The sequence below is a fragment of the Esox lucius genome, chromosome 20 (genome assembly GCF_011004845.1).
Source record: "Esox lucius isolate fEsoLuc1 chromosome 20, fEsoLuc1.pri, whole genome shotgun sequence".
NCBI classification, from domain to species: Eukaryota; Metazoa; Chordata; class Actinopteri; order Esociformes; family Esocidae; genus Esox; species Esox lucius.
Window position 1 is genome coordinate 9194168 of NC_047588.1, and position 23381 is coordinate 9217548.

The 23381-nt window shown below is 42.2% G+C and overlaps 1 protein-coding gene across 1 annotated transcript; it reads left to right on the top strand.

Annotated features, from left to right (window-relative positions):
- The first annotated feature begins 1586 nt into the window (after positions 1-1586).
- On the top strand, positions 1587-7141 carry LOC105009354 (complement C3-like). The gene has a single exon (XM_029116064.1). It carries the CDS (start codon positions 1637-1639, stop codon positions 6629-6631), a length of 4995 nt encoding a protein of 1664 aa, XP_028971897.1. The 5' UTR covers positions 1587-1636; the 3' UTR covers positions 6632-7141.
- Positions 7142-23381: the final 16240 nt, after the last annotated feature.

The window sequence follows — 23381 nt, forward strand, 5'->3', positions numbered from 1 at the left end:
TATCCTGTCACCAGTCCTTTTTGCTCATCCACTCTGAAAGTAGTTAGAATGAGAACTGTGTCTGGCAACATTGATCTGCATTACAAAAATTATATTTGCCTTATCTATTTAACAGTTTGAGTTATACTGCACTGTTTCCTCGCGGCTGATGAAAATAGATATCTAGCCAACACAAAAAACAACTTCAAGTAAGTAATTCACTTACTTGCACATCCAAACATAGTCCCGAAAAGGTCTGCCATTCTCTCCGATGGCATGGATGTTTCTGAAGAGAATTCTCAATCTGTCCAACTGGGCTGACTGCATAGAGCAGATAGCCTTTATTGCCACACTCTGCTCCTGGGGTCCTTTCTTCACCAGCTGAGTGGCAGTCCACTTGATATGAGATTTGGATGACTCGTGTTCTTTAATTGCTTCTTATTTAAGGTTGGTTGTTCCTCTATTAAACAGTTTTCAAATTTTCTGATGACGCGTAAGTATGGCAGTAAGAACAGTGTATCGACAGCACTTCAGGGACGTAGGCGAACCATTCCCTAGTTTTACCCTGGTGATCGCGGCACCACTTGTTCAAGAATTACCTTGTCTTTTTCTTCACTTTGCCCTCAGTCGTTTCTACATTCACCTTATCTGCTGGTGCTGACCCGGTAGCAGGCCTCTTACCTCCGGGGATGTCGCTACATTTCAACTTTTCTTTTTGCTGTACCTCTGCTCAAGCTATATGGCTCACAGACTAGCACGGAAAACCAGTCACATTTGAACCTTGACAAAATTGCCTCATTGTTACTTAGCAACAGCATTTTTTGACAAAAGCTGTCCAATCCGTTACAAGTAATGTTTTAAGTAGTTACAAATTGTAAAATGTTTTTACAATCCACCCACTCTGGCTGGTATACAAAGCTAAGTTACCCACCACTGTGAAAAAGTGGCGGGTGGCTGGTGGCGGGTGCTAATTTCTCACCTTGGTGTGACTGTACGTGTCAAAGGCTTTTTTACGGCAACCCTCCCAAAAAACAGTAGTTATGTAGGTGGTGTCTGGTTGTAATTTTGTAGTAAAAAACATTTTACTCATAAGAATTTGTAGGGATGCCAATAATTGAGGGGTACACATGTTTTGGAGACACATTTTTTATTTCATTTATTTCACATTTCAGTTTTTCAACCATTTTACATCAACTATGTGTATGATTTTTGTGAATATTTTGAATGAGAAATAAGGTGAGCATAAACCCATAATTTCACAGCCCATTTTGCTTATATTTTCCAAAAGGGGCAGAATGTGTGGGGGGTGCATTATATGTAGATTGATGACATTTGTTTATAAATGATATATTAGGTCTCTCTAAAACAACAAAATGTGAAGAAAGTGAAGGGGTCTGTACTTCATTGTGTATTACCAACTTGTCTATGGTATTGATTGACATTGATTGTGCTGTTTGTTTTGCCTCACAGTGGACTTTCCAACAAATCTTATCTAGATTTTAGATTTCCCAACTCCAATGCTGGTAAATGACGCAGCCCATGGGGGAGTCTAAAACTCTTCCCTCAGGCGGAGCTAACCCTATAAGCCAGAGTAGGAGGAATAAAAGCCAGAGAGGGGGGTAAAGGCACTATTACAGCCACAGAATCAGTGGAGAAGATGGGGGTCAGCAACTTTCTCTGTCTGGCTGCTCTGGCTATAGCATTCTCCCTACCTAACGTATCTGATGGAGCTGCACTATATGTGTTGTCAGCTCCTAACCTGCTGAGAGTTGGTAGTAATGAAAACATCTTTGTGGAATCTCAGGACTATACAGGAGGCAACCAGAATGTTAGGATCATAGTGAAGAACCACCCGACCCAAAACAAAGTGCTCGTCTCTAAATCAGTGGAACTAAATCCAGCCAACAACTTCCAAGCTCTGACACAAGTGGTCATCCCAGAGGGCGACCACTTCTCGGACGACACCAAGCAGAAGCAATATGTGGTCCTGCAGGCTCAGTTCCCTGACCGCGTACTGGAGAAGGTTGTTTTGGTCTCCTTCCAGTCTGGATACATTTTCATCCAAACTGACAAGACCATTTACACACCGGCCAGCACTGTCTACTACAGAGTGTTTTCTATGAGCCCTAGCTTGGAGCCCCTGACCAGAGACCTCTTCAAGGACAAGGAGATCGCTGACAAAAAAGAGATTGCAGTCTCTGTAGAGATCATGACTCCTGAGAACATCACTATCTTCAGGGAGATTGTCAACCCAGACAAGGGAGTCAAATCTGGACAGTTCAAACTCCCTGAGATCGTCAGCTTTGGAACATGGCATGTGGTCACAAGGTTCCAGAGCACTCCTCAGAAGACCTTTTCATCCGACTTTGAGGTTAAAGAATATGTTCTACCCAGCTTTGAGGTTAGTCTGAACCCATCCAAAATCTTCTTCTATGTTGACGATGATGCCTTAACCATTGAAATCACTGCCAAATATCTATATGGTAAGGAGGTGACAGGGACAGCCTATGTGGTGTTTGGGGTCATCACTACAGATAACGAGAAGAAGAGCTTACCTGGCTCTCTGCAGAGAGTAGAGATCAACAATGGTAAAGGAGAGGCTTTTCTAACCAAAAACCACATCACACAGACTTTCAATGACATCCACAAGCTGGTCAAACAGTCCATCTATGTATCAGTCAGTGTATTAACAGAGAGTGGGGGTGAGATGGTGGAGGCAGAGAGAAGAGGGATTGAGATTGTGACTTCACCATATACCATCCTCTTCAAGAGAACACCCAAATACTTTAAACCTGGCATGCCCTATGATGTGTCTGTATACGTTACAAATCCGGACAACACCCCAGCCAGTGGAGTGGAGATTGAGGTGTCTCCAGATAATGCAAAAGGAATGACCAGGCTCAATGGATTTGCCAAAGTAACACTCAATACTGTTTCATCAGCAACTGAATTGAAGATCACTGTAAAAACCAACGATCCAACTCTTCTACCCACCAGACAGGCACAGGCCAGCATGACAGCTTTACCCTACCGGACTACCACTAAGAACTTCCTCCATGTTGGGGTTGACTCTAACGAGCTTAAGATTGGAGACCCTATTAAGATCAACTTGAATCTGGGACCTGTACCTATACAAAATCATGATCTTACATACATGATCCTGAGCAGAGGTCAGCTGGTGAAGGTGGGCAGGTTCAAGAGGCAGGGTAATGCTCTGGTGTCACTTTCGGTACCCGTCTCAAAGGAGATGCTTCCGTCATTCCGTATTGTAGCGTACTACCATGTGGGAACAGCTGACCTGGTGGCAGATTCTGTCTGGGTGGATGTCAAGGTTTCCTGTATGGGTACACTGGAAGTGAAGACAACCGTACCCAAGGCATCCTATGAGCCTCGGAAAGCTTTCAGTCTGACCATCACTGGAGACCCAGGAGCTAAAGTAGGACTGGTGGCTGTAGACAAGGGAGTCTATGTACTCAACAACAAACATCGTCTCACACAAGCCAAGATCTGGGAAACTATTGAGAAACATGATACAGGTTGTACAGCTGGAGGAGGAGCAGACAGCATGGGGGTTTTCTATGATGCTGGTCTGATAATGGAGACCAATACCGCGAAAGGGACTGGAATCAGAACAGACCCTAGCTGTCCTGTCAGTGCCAGGCGGAGGCGTGCAGTAACCATCGGTGATGTCATTACTAGTATGTCCAGTAAGTATAGTGGTCTGGCCAGAGAATGTTGTGTGGATGGAATTAAGGACAACAAGATGGGATACACCTGTGAGAGACGGTCCCAGTTCATCACAGACGGAGATGTATGCATGAAAGCCTTCCTCGAATGCTGCAAAGAGATGGTCTCCAAGAAGGCAGAATTCAAATACGAAGCACTGAAGCTCGCCCGCAGTGAAGAGGAGGATGATGGGGAGTATATGAATACTGAAGACATTGTGTCCCGTAGTCAGTTCCCTGAGAGTTGGATGTGGGAGGACTTTATTATTCCCGAATGTCCTGCTAATGACAAGAACTGTGTGACCAGATCTGTAACAAAGCACAACTTCCTGAAAGATTCCATCACCACCTGGCAGGTAACTGCAATCAGCCTGTCTAAAACTCATGGTATCTGTGTGGCAAATCCATTTGAGATTATTGTTTTGAAGGAATTCTTCATCGACCTTAAGCTACCCTACTCTGCCGTTCGCAATGAACAGCTGGAGGTTAAAGCAATCCTTCACAACTACAGTGAAGACCCCATCACTGTGCGTGTGGAGCTGATTGAGAATGGTGAGGTGTGCAGCTCAGCCAGTAAGAAGGGTAAGTACAGACAGGAAGTGAACATGGACCCTATGTCCACCCGGGCTGTCCCATATGTCCTCATCCCAATGACACTGGGTATGCACTCCATTGAGGTCAAAGCTTCTGTAAAAAACTCTGGCAGCAATGACGGAGTGAAGAGAGACCTGCGTGTCGTGGCTGAAGGAGTGCTGGTAAAAAAGGAAAACAATGTTCTCCTGAACCCTGCTAAACATGGTGGTGATCAGACGGCACATATACCCAGTGGAGTGCCCAGGAACCGGGTGCCAAACTCTAATGCCGACACATTGATCAGTGTAACGGGTGGACAGCAAACCAGTGTGCTTGTGGAGCAGGCCATTAGTGGAAATTCTCTGGGTAGTCTCATAGTTCAACCAATTGGCTGTGGGGAACAGAACATGATCTACATGACCCTGCCTGTCATTGCTACACACTACCTGGACAAGACCAACAAGTGGGAAGATATTGGCCTTGATAAACGAAACAAAGCCATCCAGTATATCAACACAGGTTATCAACGTGAACTGGCCTACCGCAAACCAGATGGCTCCTATGCTGCTTGGATCAGCAGACAGAGCAGCACCTGGCTAACAGGCTATGTAGCAAAGGTCTTTGCCATGTCCAGTACTTTGGTCAGTATTCAAGAGAATGTGCTCTGTAGTGCCGTCAAGTGGCTGATCCTAAACACTCAACAGCCAGACGGTCTTTTCAAGGAATCTGCTCCAGTCATTCACTCAGAAATGACAGGTAATGTGGGGGGATCCGATTCTGATGCCTCCATGACAGCCTTTGTTCTAATTGCCATGCAAGAGGCAAAATCACTATGTGAGCAGACTGTCAACAGTTTACCAGGCAGTATGGTTAAGGCAGTAACTTACCTGGAGAAGCGTTTGAACCACCTGACAAACCCCTATGCTGTAGCTATGACCTCGTATGCTCTGGCTAATGCAGGGAAACTCAACAAGGAGATTCTGATGAAGTTTGCCTCGCCACAGCTTGACCACTGGCCAGTCCCTGGTGGTCACACATTCACTCTGGAAGCCACATCATATGCTTTACTTGCTCTGGTCAAGGTGAAAGCATTTGAAGAGGCTGGGCCCATTGTTAAGTGGCTCAACACACAAAAGAAGGTGGGAGGTGGATACGGATCTACACAGGCCACCATCATGGTGTTCCAAGCTGTGGCTGAATATTGGACCCATGTGAAGGACCTGAAGGACATTGACCTGAACATCAACATTGAGGTGGCTGGCAGGGCATCAGTCACTAAGTGGTCAATCAACAACAAAAATCAATTCCACACTCGTACAGATAAAGTAAATTCCATAGACAAGGACTTAACTATTAAAGCCTCAGGAAATGGTGAGGCAACAGTTTCTGTGGTGACACTGTACTATGCCCTGCCAGACGTAAAGTCCAGTGACTGTGAAAGCTTTGACCTCACTGTCACTCTCACTAAGGAGGACAAAACAAGCCATCAGGATGCCAAGGAGTCATTCATGCTTACTATTGAAATGTTGTATCGTAACAATGAGAGAGATGCAACAATGTCCATCCTAGACATCGGCTTGCTGACTGGCTTTATTGTAGACACAGGCGATTTGACTCAGTTGTCAAAGGGGAGGGAACGCTACATAGAGAAGTTTGAGATGGACCGTGTTCTGTCTGAAAGAGGCTCTCTCATTATATATCTGGATAGGGTTTCCCATAAGCTAGCAGACAGAATATCCTTTAGGATCCACAGAGTCCAGGATGTTGGAGTTCTTCAGCCAGCCGCCATCTCTTTATATGAATACTACAACCAAAAGCGTTGTGTGAAGTTCTACCACCCAGAGAGGGAGGGCGGGGCTCTAAGCAGACTGTGTCTTGGAGAAGTGTGTACTTGTGCAGAAGAGAGATGCACTATGCAGAAGAAAAATGAGCTAGATGTTAAACGCATAGACAAAGCCTGCGACGCAGGACTGGATTTTGTTTACAAAGCTACGGTTGTGGACTTAAAGCTGACATCACATACTGATACTTACACCTTAAAGATCGATGAGGTAGTAAAGCCAGGCACTGATGAGGGAGTGGATGGCAGGAATCGGGACTTTATTGGACTTTCTTACTGTCGAAAGGCTGTTGATCTAAAGCAGGGGAAAAAATACATGATCATGGGGAAGTCTGCAGACATGTACAAAGTGGAGGAGGATGGACAACTGAAGTACAAGTATGTCCTGGGAGAAAAGACATGGATAGAATACTGGCCCACAGAATCTGAGTGCACAACCAGAGACTACAGAGACATCTGTCTGGGCATCGATGAATTCATCAACCAGATATCAACCTTTGGCTGCCCTGTCTAGTTTCTGATCTTATTTGGGTGCATTTACATTTTTGTAACACATGTTCCTTGTTCTGTCGTAAACCAATTTAAAAATGAGAGTGAATGCAAGGGTTTTTGAAATTCTTTGTTGGAAATTGATCAGTCTACAGTATACTATGTACACAATACAATAAAACTGATGTTTTTAAAATACCCCATGTTGATGGTACATATAGATATGTCAGATTGATGCCAGGTACATTATCTGCTAGATTCTGTATGCAACATTTACATAAAAAACTGAAAAGGAAGTTCTGAATTTCTGTGTAATTTCTTTATATGAAAATCAACTGTCCCAACCAAACACAGTCATGCAATTTTGGAAAATTATGGGTGAGGACATCCGCAAATCATACAACATTTCTTTCAGTACAAACATCACTGAAAACCTTATCAGTTCAAAGTAAAATATTGATAGTATGATAATAAAATGTATCTGTATCTTTTTCAACAGGGGCATTTTATCAAACTGTCCCAGAGTTTAGGTCAGTTTTAACTGTTTAGGAAACACGTTTTCCTGCAAGCAGAAAAAACCTGTTGAGACATGGGTATGTTCTCCACAGATGGCTGATGATGTTGGTTAAGTATTGTAACTTAATTAAAATTACCTTCAGTAAACTTATGAATATTGCTCCTGTAGGTGCAGGTAGGAATAAGTTAATAAACATACAATGCAGTCTTCCCTACTAGTTATTTCTGGTTCTTAAATCAAAAATGTTACTTCCAATTTACTATTTATTGAGCACACAATCAATATTCTGTTTTGCATTATAAATTCACTTAAACCTTCTTTGCATACACACTGGTGAGAAGCTAGGTGTTGTGGGGTTTGAAATCCGTAAGTAAGCATACATATCACTGGACACATTGACTGATGTATTGAAGTCAATGATGAATTAAACTGTTCCATTATCTATAATAGCAATGACCTGTGAGATATAAACCATTCCCCGTTACTGGTTAGGATGCTGGGGAATAGCCCCACCCATCTGTTGAAGCAGCTGCAAGACAAACACAGATCGTATGGACCATCCCAGCCTTTTCACTGTTGTATGCTGGGAGCCCCCAGAACCACTGACTGTTCCATCATACAAATTAATCCTGTATGGCTGGGATACCTTCATCATGTTGAAGCACATCAATATTAATTTGGGTAATATTTCAGATATACATCTCTATTCTTGATGTATGAATTTAAGAACTAGCTTGAATTAGATTTTGGGACATGACAGGTAGAAGTACTAAGTACTGGTCCCATGTGAAATCAACATGGTAGACCACCTAAAACACACTTTTCTATGATTACATTAATAAATAACAAATATGTATGAATGATTAATGTTTGCAATAGCAAGCAAATGTACTGGATTGAAATCTGTTCAGGGTCAAGACAACAGGAATGCTATCTTTGGACTGGATGATTGACTTGATTCACTTATTCCTTTGTGGCATGGAAATCAAGAAAATACTGTTTGTACTGCTAATTGTCAATCAACCTAAGGTGAACTTTGCAGATTAGTTTGTAACTGTGATTTAATGACTTCACTGTAACTGTACTTTTCCATGTGGTGTTTCTGTAATTTTGTCCAACCCATGTATCAACAGTCAGTACTTGTCTTGGGCCAGATCTGTCTGGAACAGCCTGCCAGGACACTACAATATTAGCATGCCTTGTCAGTGGCTGACCAATGAGAGCGAGAGGAGAAGACGTATATAGAACAATATTGTCCTATTACAGTATAAAGTTAAATCCAGAATTGGATTCTTGTTCTGCAATAAGGCATTTTCACACATGTTTTTTAAAATGTCTAACCTGCCAATCCTCAACTACGGTGACATAATCCAGGATGTTGCTGCTAAAAACCTATTCCATAGATTTAACAAATTTGGCACTTTAGCACTCTGCCATCCACCTTTTTAACCTCTGTCTCCTCTTTAACCTATCACTGTGACCTTTAATCCTGTTAGGGAACGGGTATGTCCCGATGTCCCGGTTGTGGCTGTATCTTATGGCCTATTCATCCCCACATATGATGTTAGATCTTTGGATTCGCCACCTTGTCGCACCTCCTGTTAGTACCTTTATGAAAGGAAGCACATTTTCCAGCATGTATAACTTTCCTGGGAGTGTTTAACCCTTATTTTAATCACCTTTGCACTGTTGTATGTTCTGTGTACGTATGAACTTGAAAATTCATAATGTGTCCAGTGTCCAATTTGGCAGAAAGTGGCCAATCTGTAAAGGACACTTTGCCCTTGCTTTACAAATGAGTAAGTAGATCACTGAATTTTATATCAAATGGCCATGAAACTTTACCAGATCCTGCTGACATCTAGTGGATCTAGTGGAAAGTTCCTCCAGGTTCATAATCCATGTTTGGCCTTCCCCACTGCAATTCAAACTTGATGAGGAAATCAGTTTTTTTTTTTTTACAAAAAACACGTTTTCGGTTTGTTTTATCTTCTGCCAAATCTATTGTGTTATACTTTCCTGCATTAATTTATAATTCCTTCAAACTACAGTGTATCTCCTTTCAAATGGAACCAAAAATATGTTTCTACTATATTCAGATCATGGGTTACAAGCATTTCGAGTTTGATGTTGGGGGGGCATTTTTATCATTGTTTTCTGCAAAGTGATCTTATTATTGTGAAGGTGGACCAACTTATGCTTCTAATATTTGGACATTTTAACTTAGGGTTTACTCACTTTTGTTGCCAGCGGTTTAGACATTAATGACTATGTGTTGAGTTATATTGAGGGGACAGCAAATTGACACTCCACGAGTCTATGGAACTCTATTGGAGGGATGGAACATTCTTTCACAAGATACTCCCTTATTTGGTGTTTTAATGATTGTCATGGTGAGCTCTGTCTAACAGGTCAGTCCATATCTCCCATAAGTATTCAACTGGGTGGCGATCAAGTGACTGTGAAGGTCGTAGATGTCAGGTCCTGGCTATGAGGATGCCCCAAACCATCTCTACACTGACTGGGGGCCATAGTCAGGACCTGGCAGAATATAGATGCCTCTAGGCATCTCTGTGTTTCGTTTTCACATGTCCCCAATTTGGGGGAACAGACCTGCATTGCCTCTGATTGGGGACCCTATTTAAGTTGCCATGCTTTTGTCAGTTATTGTTTCTCCATAGGACTCTGTACGTTTGTGTGGTCTTTCTTATGTTTTACTTACCCACTGTCTCTTCCAGTAGGAACACAACTAAATATTTATTTTAAATAAATTATAAAATATATATTGGAAAAGGACAAATGTAACCTTACAGTAATGATTTCACAAAAATGTAAGTATACACTCTTAACTTAAACGTGGTTGATATTATATGCAAATATATCAGTGGGAATCAGATGGCACACATTGTAGAATGATCCTCCTAAAGAAATGTACTCGCATTTGGTGGTAGATGCAGTTTTTATGACACTTTGGTACAATTCACAAAAGTATGTGGTAATATTTCACCACTCTTAGTACATAAAACACAAAAGACCTTTTTTCACAACTCTAAGCACATCTGACATTGATTCAGTACAACAAATGAAAGAAATATCAGTGAAACTAATTTTTGTCAATTCTGTGTTCGGCCATGATATCTTGTCCATGTCACAAATGAATGCATTGCAGAAAGAATAATTTGGCATGGGTAAACATTGGTCACCAGTGATGTCCTGACATGGCTTATCCAGGGGCTGTAAGAAGGTTTATCTCAAGGGGATGGAAGTCATAGATAATGAATAGGAGAATCAGGGATTGGCCCAAAACCATTCCGGAATCACCTCTGAATTGTGGAAACTAACATTATCCCACATAATTTCTTTGAGGACCTTAATGAGGTGTGCAGCCATAGCATTGTAAGACCCATGATGGGGTTTTGTCCTACTACTCTGTCTTTGGATATTGCTGCACACATGAATATGTCTCCCCCACATTGTCCAGGCACATTGACAGTTGTTCATCCTGCTTTATCTGCAAAGATGTACTTGTGTTGGGTCACAGTAGTTCAGTTTGTAGTTTTGACCCTGATTTACTCCTCTGCTTTGCTTTCTATCCTTCTCCATTTTCAAATACATTGCCAGTGTTCACGTTTTATATGGTTATTTGGTTACCATATTAAGTTACTTATATGGATGCAATCATGTCCTGTATTTCACTGCATTGTATTGCACTTAGGCAATACAGTTGAGTGTTTGATCCTATCAACGTTGAGTGTTTGATCCTATTTAGGTCAAATACAAATCAGTGGCCTTAGGATAGTGATTCTGTATGTTTAAATCTGTGCATAGCAGGCAAAACAAAATGTAATACAGTATATTCACCAAATGGTTGAGTGAGGATCAATTAGGAACAATGAAGATTGTGATAGTAAAAGGTATTTTACAGTTATTCTCAGTAACTTTGGTGCATTTCTCAGATAACATTTGAAATTCTCAAAACTACTTGTTCAACTTCCACATCATCTTTTCACTTTGGCACATCACGAAAGCAATAAAAAAAACAAAAAACAAATTGCCAATGCTTTGATATATTCCTGCAAGTGATTAAGTCAATCAATCACATTTATTTTTTTATATTACACTGGTTCTCCGTTAAATAGTCTTACCCCCATTCCAAGTTATTAAATGCAAATTATTTGAACCAGTTGTGGCCTGATTGGATTAATTCTTCTTAAGTGAAACTTGACTTTCACCAATGAAGGGGAACGTGTGAAGCAGTAGACAGGGACGGACTGGGACTAAAAAACGGCCCTGGACTTTGACTATGCCCGGCCCAAAGCAATCGGCGCGTGGAAACTCGACAACAACAACAATAACGCCTGCCGCCTGGCATGAGTGTCACAAGACTTTAATTGTGGCTCAAGATACTATACCATCCAAATTATAGCAATAGCACTGATGTTGACTAGATGTTGTGTTAAAAGCATATTATTCTAGATTATTGCAGTCTTAAAATGAATTTATTACTTAATAATCTTAATTAATTTATGCAATAATTAATCTTACTGCACAAGTAATAATACCACATCTAAATTAAAATACACCATTACAAATGTAACTTCAGTATTCAAAATCTTCAAAGTTTGTAAGCATTAACTGTAACGTTACCAACATTTTTAAAAGTAAAAGCACAACATATTTCTTAATATTAGCTACTGCATGTGGCTTTTTCCAGCTAAAATGTTGAAGTTTAGCTGTTTTAACTACTGTAATCATTAAAAATTTAGCAAGCTGAATATCACTTCCTAACATCCCTAGCAAGTAACTCTCTTTCTCCTCTCATGTTCCATACTTACTTGCCTTGTATCTGCCTGTGGAACCAGCTCATCTTTCTGTCCCTCATCATCACTGGTGGCATGTTGCTGCCTAGCTGTCTGGCTCACTTCTTCACTGTTTGGTCTGCTGCTAATATTTAACTGCGAGGTGCTGCTGCTGGCTGGCTAAATATTTCAGTTAGTTTGTGACATTTAGAGGCTTCAGTATCTAAATTCCGCAGTTTATTTTTCTCTCGCCTTCTCAGCCCCCCCCCCTTTTCTTTTCGTTTTTTACTCGCGGCCGCTTTATGCATATTGTTTGTTTGTTTCTATGCTTCTATCTAACGTCTTTGCTGTTGGTTTCTTCCTCCTCTTCCACTTCTTCTTCTCCTTACTTGGCGGCCACGGCCAGTGCAGCTGGCATCCAACTTAAAGGTGCATTGCTGCCACCTAAAGTACTGGAGTGTGAAACAGATTAGTGGGGGGAAAAAACGGGTGATGACTGCGTGTGTGGCCTGTGGTGGACCGGCCCGTCGGCCGTCCTGGAGTACCGGCCGTTCTGTGATTCTCCAGATCACACAGATGGCCAGTCCGCCCCTGGCAGTAGATCAATCAGTTCTCTAAAGTGTCTCTGAGGTGCATCTCATTAAACTTCAATTGGCAAGCATATATAGACAGGGACATCAGGAGTTGTAGAAAGACCACTGTAATTCCCCGTACAGCACTGAAAGTACAGACGCCTATACTACAAACTGGGATTTGGGGTTAGTAAGCTAACTTCAGGTTGAACCCTGGGTTGTCATTGTCACTTGCTACCAGGTTACATTGCCATGGTAACTTGTGCTGCACACCTTACGTGTTCCGGAGTAGGTCATATTCGGGATAACAGATTAACACGTATAAAAGCATCGCCTACTAACCAATCAATTCTCGATTCAAAATGGTGTGACCATTCTTCGAAGATCCTGTGGACTTCAGTGTGCGGATAGTCAGAGGGTCTCTTAGAAAAGCAAGAATATTAAGAGACTGATAAGTATCTTTATGAAAGATATAGATTCTCAGTGGAGGGAAATACGTGTTATCTTTTTCAGCTTGGACAGCTTGGAAGGCGCTTATCTTTAGCAAAGCAGAGCGGAGAGCCACTTCTGATATGCACCACGGCTCTTCTGGTGGAATCACAAACATTGACTAGTGTGGCTGCGATCAGCTCCGGCGGCCGTGTCAGAGCTGGAAAGCACCACAGAAGCAGAAATCTAGGCGTTACTGTCAACCACTGAAGAACCTTCCTTTTGCCTTGACACCATACAAAAATGCTGTGTGATGAACTGAAGATTCCATCGGTCCATAAGACAGTCCACTGGTGGTGCTTCATGGCCCCAACTAGTCATTTTTTCTTATTTGGCATCTTAGCAATGGCTTTCTTATTGCCACTTGCCCTTTGAAACCTGCAGCTCGAAGTCTTCTCTTCACAGGTCTTCTCTTCTGAGACATCTTACTTCGGTCAGTGTTAAGCTCTGCTTGAAGCTGTTGTCCTGTGAGCTGCCCAGCAAGCAAGCTGTTGACTCTCAACAAAATTGTCTTCAGATTCTGTTGTGGCTTTGGTTCTGCCAGACCTCTGTGTCAAAGTTTCCTCCAGTTTCCAAGTTTCTTTTGACTGTGTATGAAACTGTATTCATTGACACCTTGGCTTTCTTTGCAATTTCTCTAAAGGAAAGAAATTCAACATACATAGAGTTTGTAAGTTATCAACTAAAGTGGGGACACCTGTAGGAAATGTTTGCATCAACCTTAAAGGCTAAATGTACATCCCCTGCTGCAGAACAGCGGTAAGTTGTTAATCCATTACTCTGAAATGTAATTTTTGGCAACCAAAACCTTTTTTTAGCATCTGTCAGTTTACTGCTTACAGTTGTGCTCATAAGTTTGCATACCCTGGCAGAAATTGTGTCATTTTGGCATTCATTTTGAAAATATGACTGATCAAGTCTTGTATTTAAGGATAGTGATCACATGAAGCCATTTATTATCACAGAGTTGTTTGGCTCCTTTTTAAATCATAATGATGACAGATATCAACCAAATGGCCCTGATCAAAAGTTTACATACCCTTGAATGTTCGGCCTTTTTACAGACACACAAGGTGACACACAGAGGGGGAAATGGAAATGAAAGGTGAATTTCCCACACCCGTGGCCTCATCTCATCTTCATCCGCTTATCCGTATCGGGTTGCGAGGGCAGCAGCTCCAGCAGGGGACCCCAATCTTCCCTTGCCCGAGCCACATTTGCCAGCTCTGACTGGGGGATCCCGAGGCGTTCCCAGGCCAGTGTCGAAATATAATCTCTCCACCTGGTCCTGGGCCTACACCAAGGTCTCCTCCCAGCTGGACATGTCTGGAACACCTCCCTAGGTTCCTCACGGAGTTCCTACTCCGAGTTCCTCACGGATGGCTGAGCTTCTCACCCTATCCCTAAGGGAGAAGCCAGCCACCCTTCTGAGAAAACCCATTTCAGCCGCTTGTACTCGCGATCTTGTTCTTTCGGTCATGACCCAGCCTTCATGACCATAGATGAGGGTTGGAAGGAAAATTGACTGGTATATCGAGAGCTTTGCCTTTCCGGCTCAGCTCTCTTTTCGTCACAACGGTGCAGTAAAGAGAATGCAATACCGCCCCTGCTGCTCCGATTCTCCGGCCAATCTCCCACTCCATTGTCCCCTCACTCGCGAACAAGACCCCGAGATACTTGAACTCCTTTATTTGGGGTAACGCCTCATTCCCTACCCGGAGAAGGCACTCCATCGGTTTCCTGCTGAGAACCATGACCCGTGGCTTTTTAAATTGCAATTAATGTATAAATAGTCAATGAGTTTGTTAGTTCTCACATGGATGCACTGAGTAGGCTAGATACTGAGCCATGGGGAGCAGAGAAGAACTGGCAAAATACCTGCGTAACAAGGTAATAGAACTTTATAAATATGGAAAAGGATCTAAAAATCCAAAGCCTTGCAAATGCCAGTCAGTAATGTTCAAACACTTATTATGAAATGGAAAATTCAGGGATTTCTTTATACCAAGCCAAAATTCAGGGATCTCTATATACTATGCCAGGATTAAATTTTCTTAGAATTTTGGTTGTTTCAAGGAGCACGATACGACAATACTTGAACTAACATGAGCTGCATGGTCAAGTTGTCAGAAAGAAGCTTTTACTGCGCCATTGCCACAAAAAAGCCTGGTTACAATATGCCTGACAACACACCTCACAGCTTCTGGCACACTGTAATTTGGAGTGACGAGACCAAAGTAGAGCTTTATGGTCACAACCATAAGCACAAGGTTTGGAGAGGGGCCAAAAAGGCCTATAGTGAACAGAATACCATCCCCACTGTGAAGCATGGTGGTGACTCATTGATATTTTGGGGGTGTGTGAGCTCTGAAGGCACGGGGAATCTTGTGAACATTTCTGGCAAGATTAATGCAGCATCATCATCATCTTCCGCTTATCCGGGGCCGGGTCGCGGGGGCAGCAGTCTAAGCAGGGATGCCCAGACTTCCCTCTCCCCAGACACTTCCTCTAGCTCTTCCGGGGGGACACAGAGGCGTTCCCAGGCCAGCCGGGAGACATAGTCCCTCCAGCGTGTCCTAGGTCTTCCCCGGGGTCTCCTCCCGGTGGGACGGGACCGGAACACCGTCCCAGGAAGGCCTTCCGGAGACATCTGAAACAGATGCCCAAGCCACCTCAGCTGACCCCTCTCGATGTGGAGGAGCAGCGGCTCTACTCTGAGCTCCTCCCGGGTGACCGAGCTTCTCACCCTATCTCTAAGGGATCGCCCAGCCACCCTGCGGAGAAAGCTCATTTCGGCCGCCTGTATCCGGGATCTTGTCCTTTCGGTCATGACCCAAAGCTCATGACCATAGGTGAGAGTAGGAACGTAGATTGACCGGTAAATCGAGAGCTTCGCCTTGCGGCTCAGCTCTTTCTTCACCACAACAGACCGATACATCGACTGCATTACTGCAGAAGTTGCACCGATCCGTCTGTCAATCTCCCGTTCCATCCTTCCCTCACTCGTGAACAAGACCCCTAGATACTTAAACTCCTCCACTTGAGGCAGGCACTCTCCACCAACCTGAAGTGGGCATGCCACCCTTTTCCGACTCAGGACCATGGCCTCGGATTTGGAAGTACTGATTTTCTTCCCCACCGCTTCACACTCGGCTGCAAACAGTCCCAGTGCATGCTGAAGGTCCTGGTTAGACGGACAACATCATCTGCAAAGAGCAGTGACGAAATTGTGTGGTCCCCAAATCTGACACCCTCCGGCCCCTGGCTGCGCCTAGAAATTCTGTCCATAAAAATTACGAACAGAACCGACGACAAAGGGCAGCCATGCCGGAGTCCAACATGCACTGGGAACAAGTCTGACTTACTGCCGGCAATGCGGACCAAGCTCCTGCTTCAGTTGTACAGGGACCTTAATGCAGCATGTTATCAGAAAATACTGGCAGACAATTTGCATTCTTCTGCACAAAAGCTGTGCATGGGAGTTTCCAGCACAACAATGACCCAGGTTGACCCTCCAGTGTTTACAGAAGAAAAGGGTGAAGGATCTGGAGTGGCCATCACAGTCTCCTGACTCTTGGGAGATCTCAAACATGCAGTTTATGCAAGATGACCAAAGACTTTGCATGACCTGGAGGCAGTTTGCCAAGACAAATGGGCAGCTATACCACCTGCAAGAATTTGGGGCCTCATAGACAACTATTACAAAAGACTGCACGCTGTCATTGATGCTAAAGGGGGCAATATACCATATTAAGAACTAAGGGTATGCAGACTTTTGAACTGGGGTCAGTTCATTTTTTCTTTGTAGTCATGTTTTGTTTTATGATTGTGCCTTTCTGTTATGACCTACAGTTGAATGTGAATCTGATGGGCGATAGCCAATCAGAAAAAGTGTGTCTGTTCCTCCTTTCCGCTGTACCCCTGTGAAACGTTCCTACAATACTCTTTCCTGCAACCAAAATGGAGGGAAATTGTATTATAGCGGTGTCTGGATTTCCAGAGCTGTATAATTTTCAGACATAAAGAAGGCGGTGTGGGTAAGGGTTTTATGAAGTCTATCAATGCACATTTATCTAATACATCATCATCAACAAACACTACACTAGCTACTGTACTTCTACTCTCTAGCTACTTTCTCAGGTTATGGAACACTTTGAATTAGGATGAATTTGGTTACTTTTCCTGAACCATATTTCATCATATATCCTTACTTGTCCTCAAATACAGATGCATACTTGTATACATACCCAGTGAATACAGATGCGTACCTGTATAATTACCCTGCGAATACAGATGTGTACCTGTATACATACCCTGTGAATACAGATGCATACTTGTATTCCAAGTAATGTAAATATCGTAGGACAGGGCATCGTTCATTTATTTGAAGTGATTGATTCTATTACAGTTTTTTTCCGTCACGTTGGTACTACTTTCAATATTATGGTGCAGTGTTCCAAACTCTTGGTACAAAATTCCAAACAGATCATACTCGTAAATCATTACATCTTGCATTCAAAACAACAGATTTAGCTTTCTTTTGGTTTATAAACATCTTGCATCACAAGATTAGTGATTCAACCTCTAAAGTTTTTGGTGAAATACAAGTACATTAGTTTAGTCATCAAAACATAACATTGTGCAAGTCTTTCAGTTAGGTTATTGTAACAGTCAGTTAGTCCAAGACAAAACAATGTAATATGTTTTTTAAAATGACTTTGGAATGCTAAAAGTAATCTTTTACAGTTTATTTCACTGCTTTCACATTTGGCAAACTCTGTACATTACCCATCACAATTGACATAAAATTATTTACATAATTTATATTCCATAATCAAAAGTGTGATCAATTTAGACATCTTCTATAATCATTGATGCAAAATAACTTTTGCTGCAACATGTTTTTTTGTCTAATCCATTGTAACAAATACTGTCAGAAATAATTAGCACACACTACACTAATTTGCGTCTATTCTGTCTTCTGCATTTGGATATGATATTTTGTCCATGTCACAATGAATAATACGTTTTTGGGATTGCAAACCCAAATGTGACATTGGTCACTAGTGATGTCATAATATGGCTTATTTTTGAGCAGTAGGAGGGTGACATGCTCATGGGGAAGGCGGTAATAGAGCTTCCACCTCCAATAATGAAAAGGAGATTATGGGGCAGATCTAGGGTCAGGAAACAGGGATTGGCCCAAAACCATTCCTGAATCATCTCTGAATGGTGGAAACTAACATTTTCAAACGCAATAAGAGAAACTCAATGAAGTGTTCAACCACAGCATTGTAAGACCCAAGAAGTGTCTTATGTCCCACCACCCCTGCTTCAGATATGGCTACCCACCGGAATATGTTTCCCCCACATTGTCCAGACACATGGACAGTTGCTCATTGTCGAATGATACTGTGCCAACACTGTTAAGTTTTGGCCTGGTAGAAGCCAGGTTAATCAGCAAATATTTACAGTGATGGTTCACAGCAGTTCAGTTTGTAGTTTTGACCCTTGTTCAGGGGTCTGATTTATTACTCTGCCTTCCGTCCATCCTGCTCCATATTGAAAGATATTGCCAGTGTTCACATGGTTTATATGGTTATATTGTAACCAGTTGTGGTTACTTTTATGGATGGCAATCATGTCCTATTTATGAGAGTATTGAATTTTACAAAGGCAATGCAGTGGCCTTTTGTGGCTCACATTACCAACACCAATGTTGCAGGTTTCAAGCCCACAGAAATCACATACTATACAAATCTATGGCCTTTGGGAGGGTGATTCTGTACTTTAAATTGTGTGCATAGTAGGCTAAACAATGTAAATAACATACAGAATATTCACCAAATGGTTGAGTGATAATCAATCAGGAACAAGGACTGTACTGAAAAAAGGTATTTAAACAATAGAGAAGAAATCCCTAATAAAAAAAATATTAATGTGCTTTGTATGAACTTAATTTACAGTGGGGAGAACAAGTATTTGATACACTGACAATTTTGCAGGTTTTCCTACTTACAAAGCATGTAGAGGTCTGTAATTTTTATCATAGGTACTCTTCAACTGTGAGAGACCTAAATCCAGAAAATCACATTGTATGATTTTTAAATAATTAATTTGCATTTTATTGCATGACATATCTATTTGATCACCTACCAACCAGCAAGAATTCCATCGCTCACAGACCTGTTAGTTTATCTTTAAGAAGCCCTCCTGTTCTCCATTCATTATCTGTATTAACTGCACCTGTTTGAAGTCGTTACCTGTATAAAAGACACCTGTCCACACACTCAATCAAACAGACTCCAACCTATCCACAATGGCCAAGACATGAGAGCTGTGTAAGGACATCAGGGATAAAATTGTAGACCTGCACAAGGCTGGAATGGGCTACAGAACAATAGACAAGCAGCTTGATGAGATGGCAACAACTGTTGGTGCAATTATTAGAAAATGAGAGAAGTTCAAGTTGACGGTCAATCTCCCTCGGTCTGGGGCTCCATGCAAGATCTCACCTTGGATGGATAAAAATCCTGCAGCGCACGCAAGGTCCCCCTGCTCAAGCCAGCGCATGTCCAGGCCCATCTGAAGTTTGCAAATGACCATTTGGATGATCCAGAGGAAGAATGGGAGAAGGTCATGTGGTCTGATGAGACAAAAATAGAGCTTTTTGGTCTAAACTCCACTCGCCGAGGAAGAAGAAGGATGTGTACAACCCCAAGAACACCATCCCAACCGTGAAGCATGGAGGTGGAAACATCATTCTTTGGGGATGCTTTTCTGCAAAGGAGACAGGACGACTGCACCTTATTGAGGGATGGATGGATGGGGCCATGTATCGTGAGATCTTGGCCAACAACCTCCTTCCCTCAGTAAGAGCATTGAAGATGGGTCGTGGCTGGGTCTTCCAGCATGACAATGACCCGAAACACAAAGCAAGGGCAACTAAGGAGTTGCTCTGTAAGAAGCATCTCAAGGTCCTGGAGTGGCCTAGCCAGTCTCCAGACCTGAACCCAATAGAAAATCTTTGGAGGGAGCTGAAAGTCCATATTGCCCAGTGACAGCCCCGAAACCTGAAGGATTTGGAGAAGGTCTGTATGGAGGAGTGGGCCAAAATCCCTGCTGCAGTGTGTGCAAACCTGGTCAAGAACTACAGGAAATGTAAAATCTCTGTAATTTCAAACAAAGGTTTCTGTGCCAAATATTAAGTTCTGCATTTCTGATGTATCAAATACTTATGTCATGCAATAAAATGCAAATGTAATTTTCAGGATTTTTTTTTTAGATTCCGTCACTCACAGTTTAAGAGTACCAATGATTCTACATGCTTTGTAAGTGGGAAAACCTGCAAAATCGGCATTGTATCAAATACTTGTTCTCCCCACTGTATTTCAATGTGAAACATGTCTTTCTAGATGATTTTCTGTACTCATTCAATGAGTACAGAAAATGATGTGCAACTCTGTTTGTGCAACTCTGTTTACAAAAAAATTGGGACCCTGCTTAAAATACAAATTATAACAGAATGCAATGACGTGTAAATCATTTATTCCAATATTTGATTGAAAATAGTACAAAAACAACATATCAAATTTTGAAACTGTTAAATATTAAAAATACATGCCCATTTTGATTAGATTCAACTTTATTGTCATTGAACAGTACTAGTACAGTCCAACGAAATGCAGTTGGCATCTAACCAGAAGTGCAAATTGAAGAGGGCAGGAAATTTACAAGAATTATGTTACTAGTGGAATGTACACTCACCTAAAGGATTATTAGGAACACCTGTTCAATTTCTCATTAATGCAATTATCTAATCAACCAATCACATGGCAGTTGCTTCACTGCATTTAGGGGTATGGTCCTGGTCAAAACAATCTCCTGAACTCCAAACTGAATGTCAAAATGGGAAAGGAAGGTGATTTAAGCAATTTTGAGCGTGGCATGGTTGTTGGTGCCAGACGAGCTAGTCTGAGTATTTCACAATCTGCTCAGTTACTAGGATTTTAAAGCACAACCATTTCTAGGGTTTACAAAGAATGGTGTGAAAAGGGAAAAACATCCAGTATGCGGCAGTCCTGTGGGCGAAAATGCCTTGTTGATGCTAGAGGTCAGAGGAGAATGGGCCGACTGATTCAAGCTGATAGAAGAGCAACTTTGACTGAAATAACCACTCGTTACAACCGAGGTATGCAGCAAAGCATTTGTGAAGCCACAACACGCACAACCTTGAGGCGGATGGGCTACAACAGCAAAAGACCCCACCAGGTACCACTCATCTCCACTACAAATAGGAAAAATAGGCTACAATTTGCACGAGCTCACCAAAATTGGACAGTTGAAGACTGGAAGAATGTTGCCTGGTCTGATGAGTCTCGATTTCCGTCGAGACATTCAGATGGTAGAGTCAGAATTTGGCATAAACAGAATGAGAACATGGATCCATCATGCCTTGTTACCACTGTGCAGGCTGGTGGTGGTGGTGTAATGGTGTGGGGGATGTTTTCTTTGCACACTTTAGGCCCCTTAGTTCCAATTGGGCATTGTTTAAATGCCACGGCCTACCTGAGCATTGTTTCTGACCATGTCCATCCCTTTATGACCACCATGTACCCATCCTCTGATGGCTACTTCCAGCAGGATAATGCACCATGTCACAAAGCTCAAACCATTTCAAATTGGTTTCTTGAACATGACAATGAGTTCACTGTACTGAAATGTCCCCCACAGTCACCAGATCTCAACCCAATAGAGGATCTTTGGGATGTGGTGGAACGGGAGCTTCGTGCCCTGGATGTGCATCCCACAAATCTCCATCAACTGCAAGATGCTATCCTATCAATATGGGCCAACATTTCTAAAGAATGCTTTCAGCACCTTGTTGAAACAATGCCACATAGAATTAAGGCAGTTTTGAAGGCGAAAGGGGGTCAAACATAGTATTAGAATGGAGTTCCTAATAATCCTTTAGGTGTGTGTATATATGTGCAGTGAAGGCAAATACAGTGCATATAGACAATTCTAAATGAGCAATGAAGTAGGGGAGTGCAGAAAATATACACATTTACAAGTATTATGTATATGTACTGTGTGTGCAAGTGGAAATTAATCGAGCAAGTCGGAGTTGTAAGGTTTGTATAACTGAAATGCGAGAATAGCAGCAATGATGTTTACCGAGGCAGACGTACTGTAACATCAGATAAAAAGAAACGCAAGTACAATGGCAATTCTAAATGTGCAGTACAGGCAAATTGAATGTGCAAGGTGGCATGTACAACTGAAATGTAGGGATAGCAGGTTCCCGAGGTAAACAAATAGTACAAAGGGGTAGTGCAGGGGTATGTTTACCAGTGTGTTGCATCACCTCTTCTCTTAACAAAACTCGTTTGGGAACTGTTTGCGAACTGAGGAGACCAATTGCTGTAGTTTTGAAAGTGAAATGTGTTCCCATTCTTGCTTGATATAGGATTTCAGCAGCTCAACAGTTCAGGGGCTCCTTTGCCGTTATTTTCATATGGCGCCAAATGTTTTCAATGACAGGTCTGGACTGCAGGCAGGCTAGTTTAGCACCCAGACTCTTTTACTAAGGATCCATGCTTTTGTAATACTTGCAGAAATGTGGTTTGGCATTATCCTGATGAAATAACCAAGGCCTTCCCTAAAAAAGACATTTTCTGGACAGCAGCATATATTGCTCCAAAACGTGTATATATTGTTCAGCATTAATGGTGCCTTAACAGATGTACACGTCACCCATGCCATGTGCCTAAATGCACCCCCTACCATCACGGATGCTGGCTTTTGAACTGTGTGCTAATAAGAACCCAGATGGCCCCTCTCCATTTTAGTCCGGAGGACGTAGCGTCCATGATTCCCAATGGTTTTCGGATGTGTTCCTGAGCCCATGCAGTGATTACCACTACAGAATCGTGTCGCACTTTAATGCAGTGCCGCCTGAGGGCCAGACAATCACAGCCATCCAATATTGGTTTTCAGCGTTGTCCCTTGCATACAGAGATTTCTCTAGGATTCTCAGAATGTTTTAATAATATTATGTTCCGAAGGTGATGAGATCCCAATACTCTTTGCAATTTTACATAGAGAAACTTTATTTTTAAATTGTTGCACTATTTGCGCAATCTTTCACAGAGGTGTGTACCCCTCCCCATCCTCACTTCTGACAGACACCTCCTCTCTGGAATGGTCTTTCAATATCCATTCATGTTACTGACCTGTTGCCAACTGACCTAATTAATTGTGTGATATTCCACCAGGTTTAGTTTTTAGCATGAACTTTTACAGTCTTTTGTTGTTAGCCTGAAATTCAAAGTTGGCATATGTTTTTCAAGAAACAATAAAATGTCTCAGTTTCAACATTTGATATGTCGTTTCTGT

Bases quoted from the DNA above. Each gene is read 5' to 3' on its own strand.
- LOC105009354 (XM_029116064.1), top strand. From the start codon at position 1,637: ATGGGGGTCAGCAACTTTCTCTGTCTGGCTGCTCTGGCTATAGCATTC.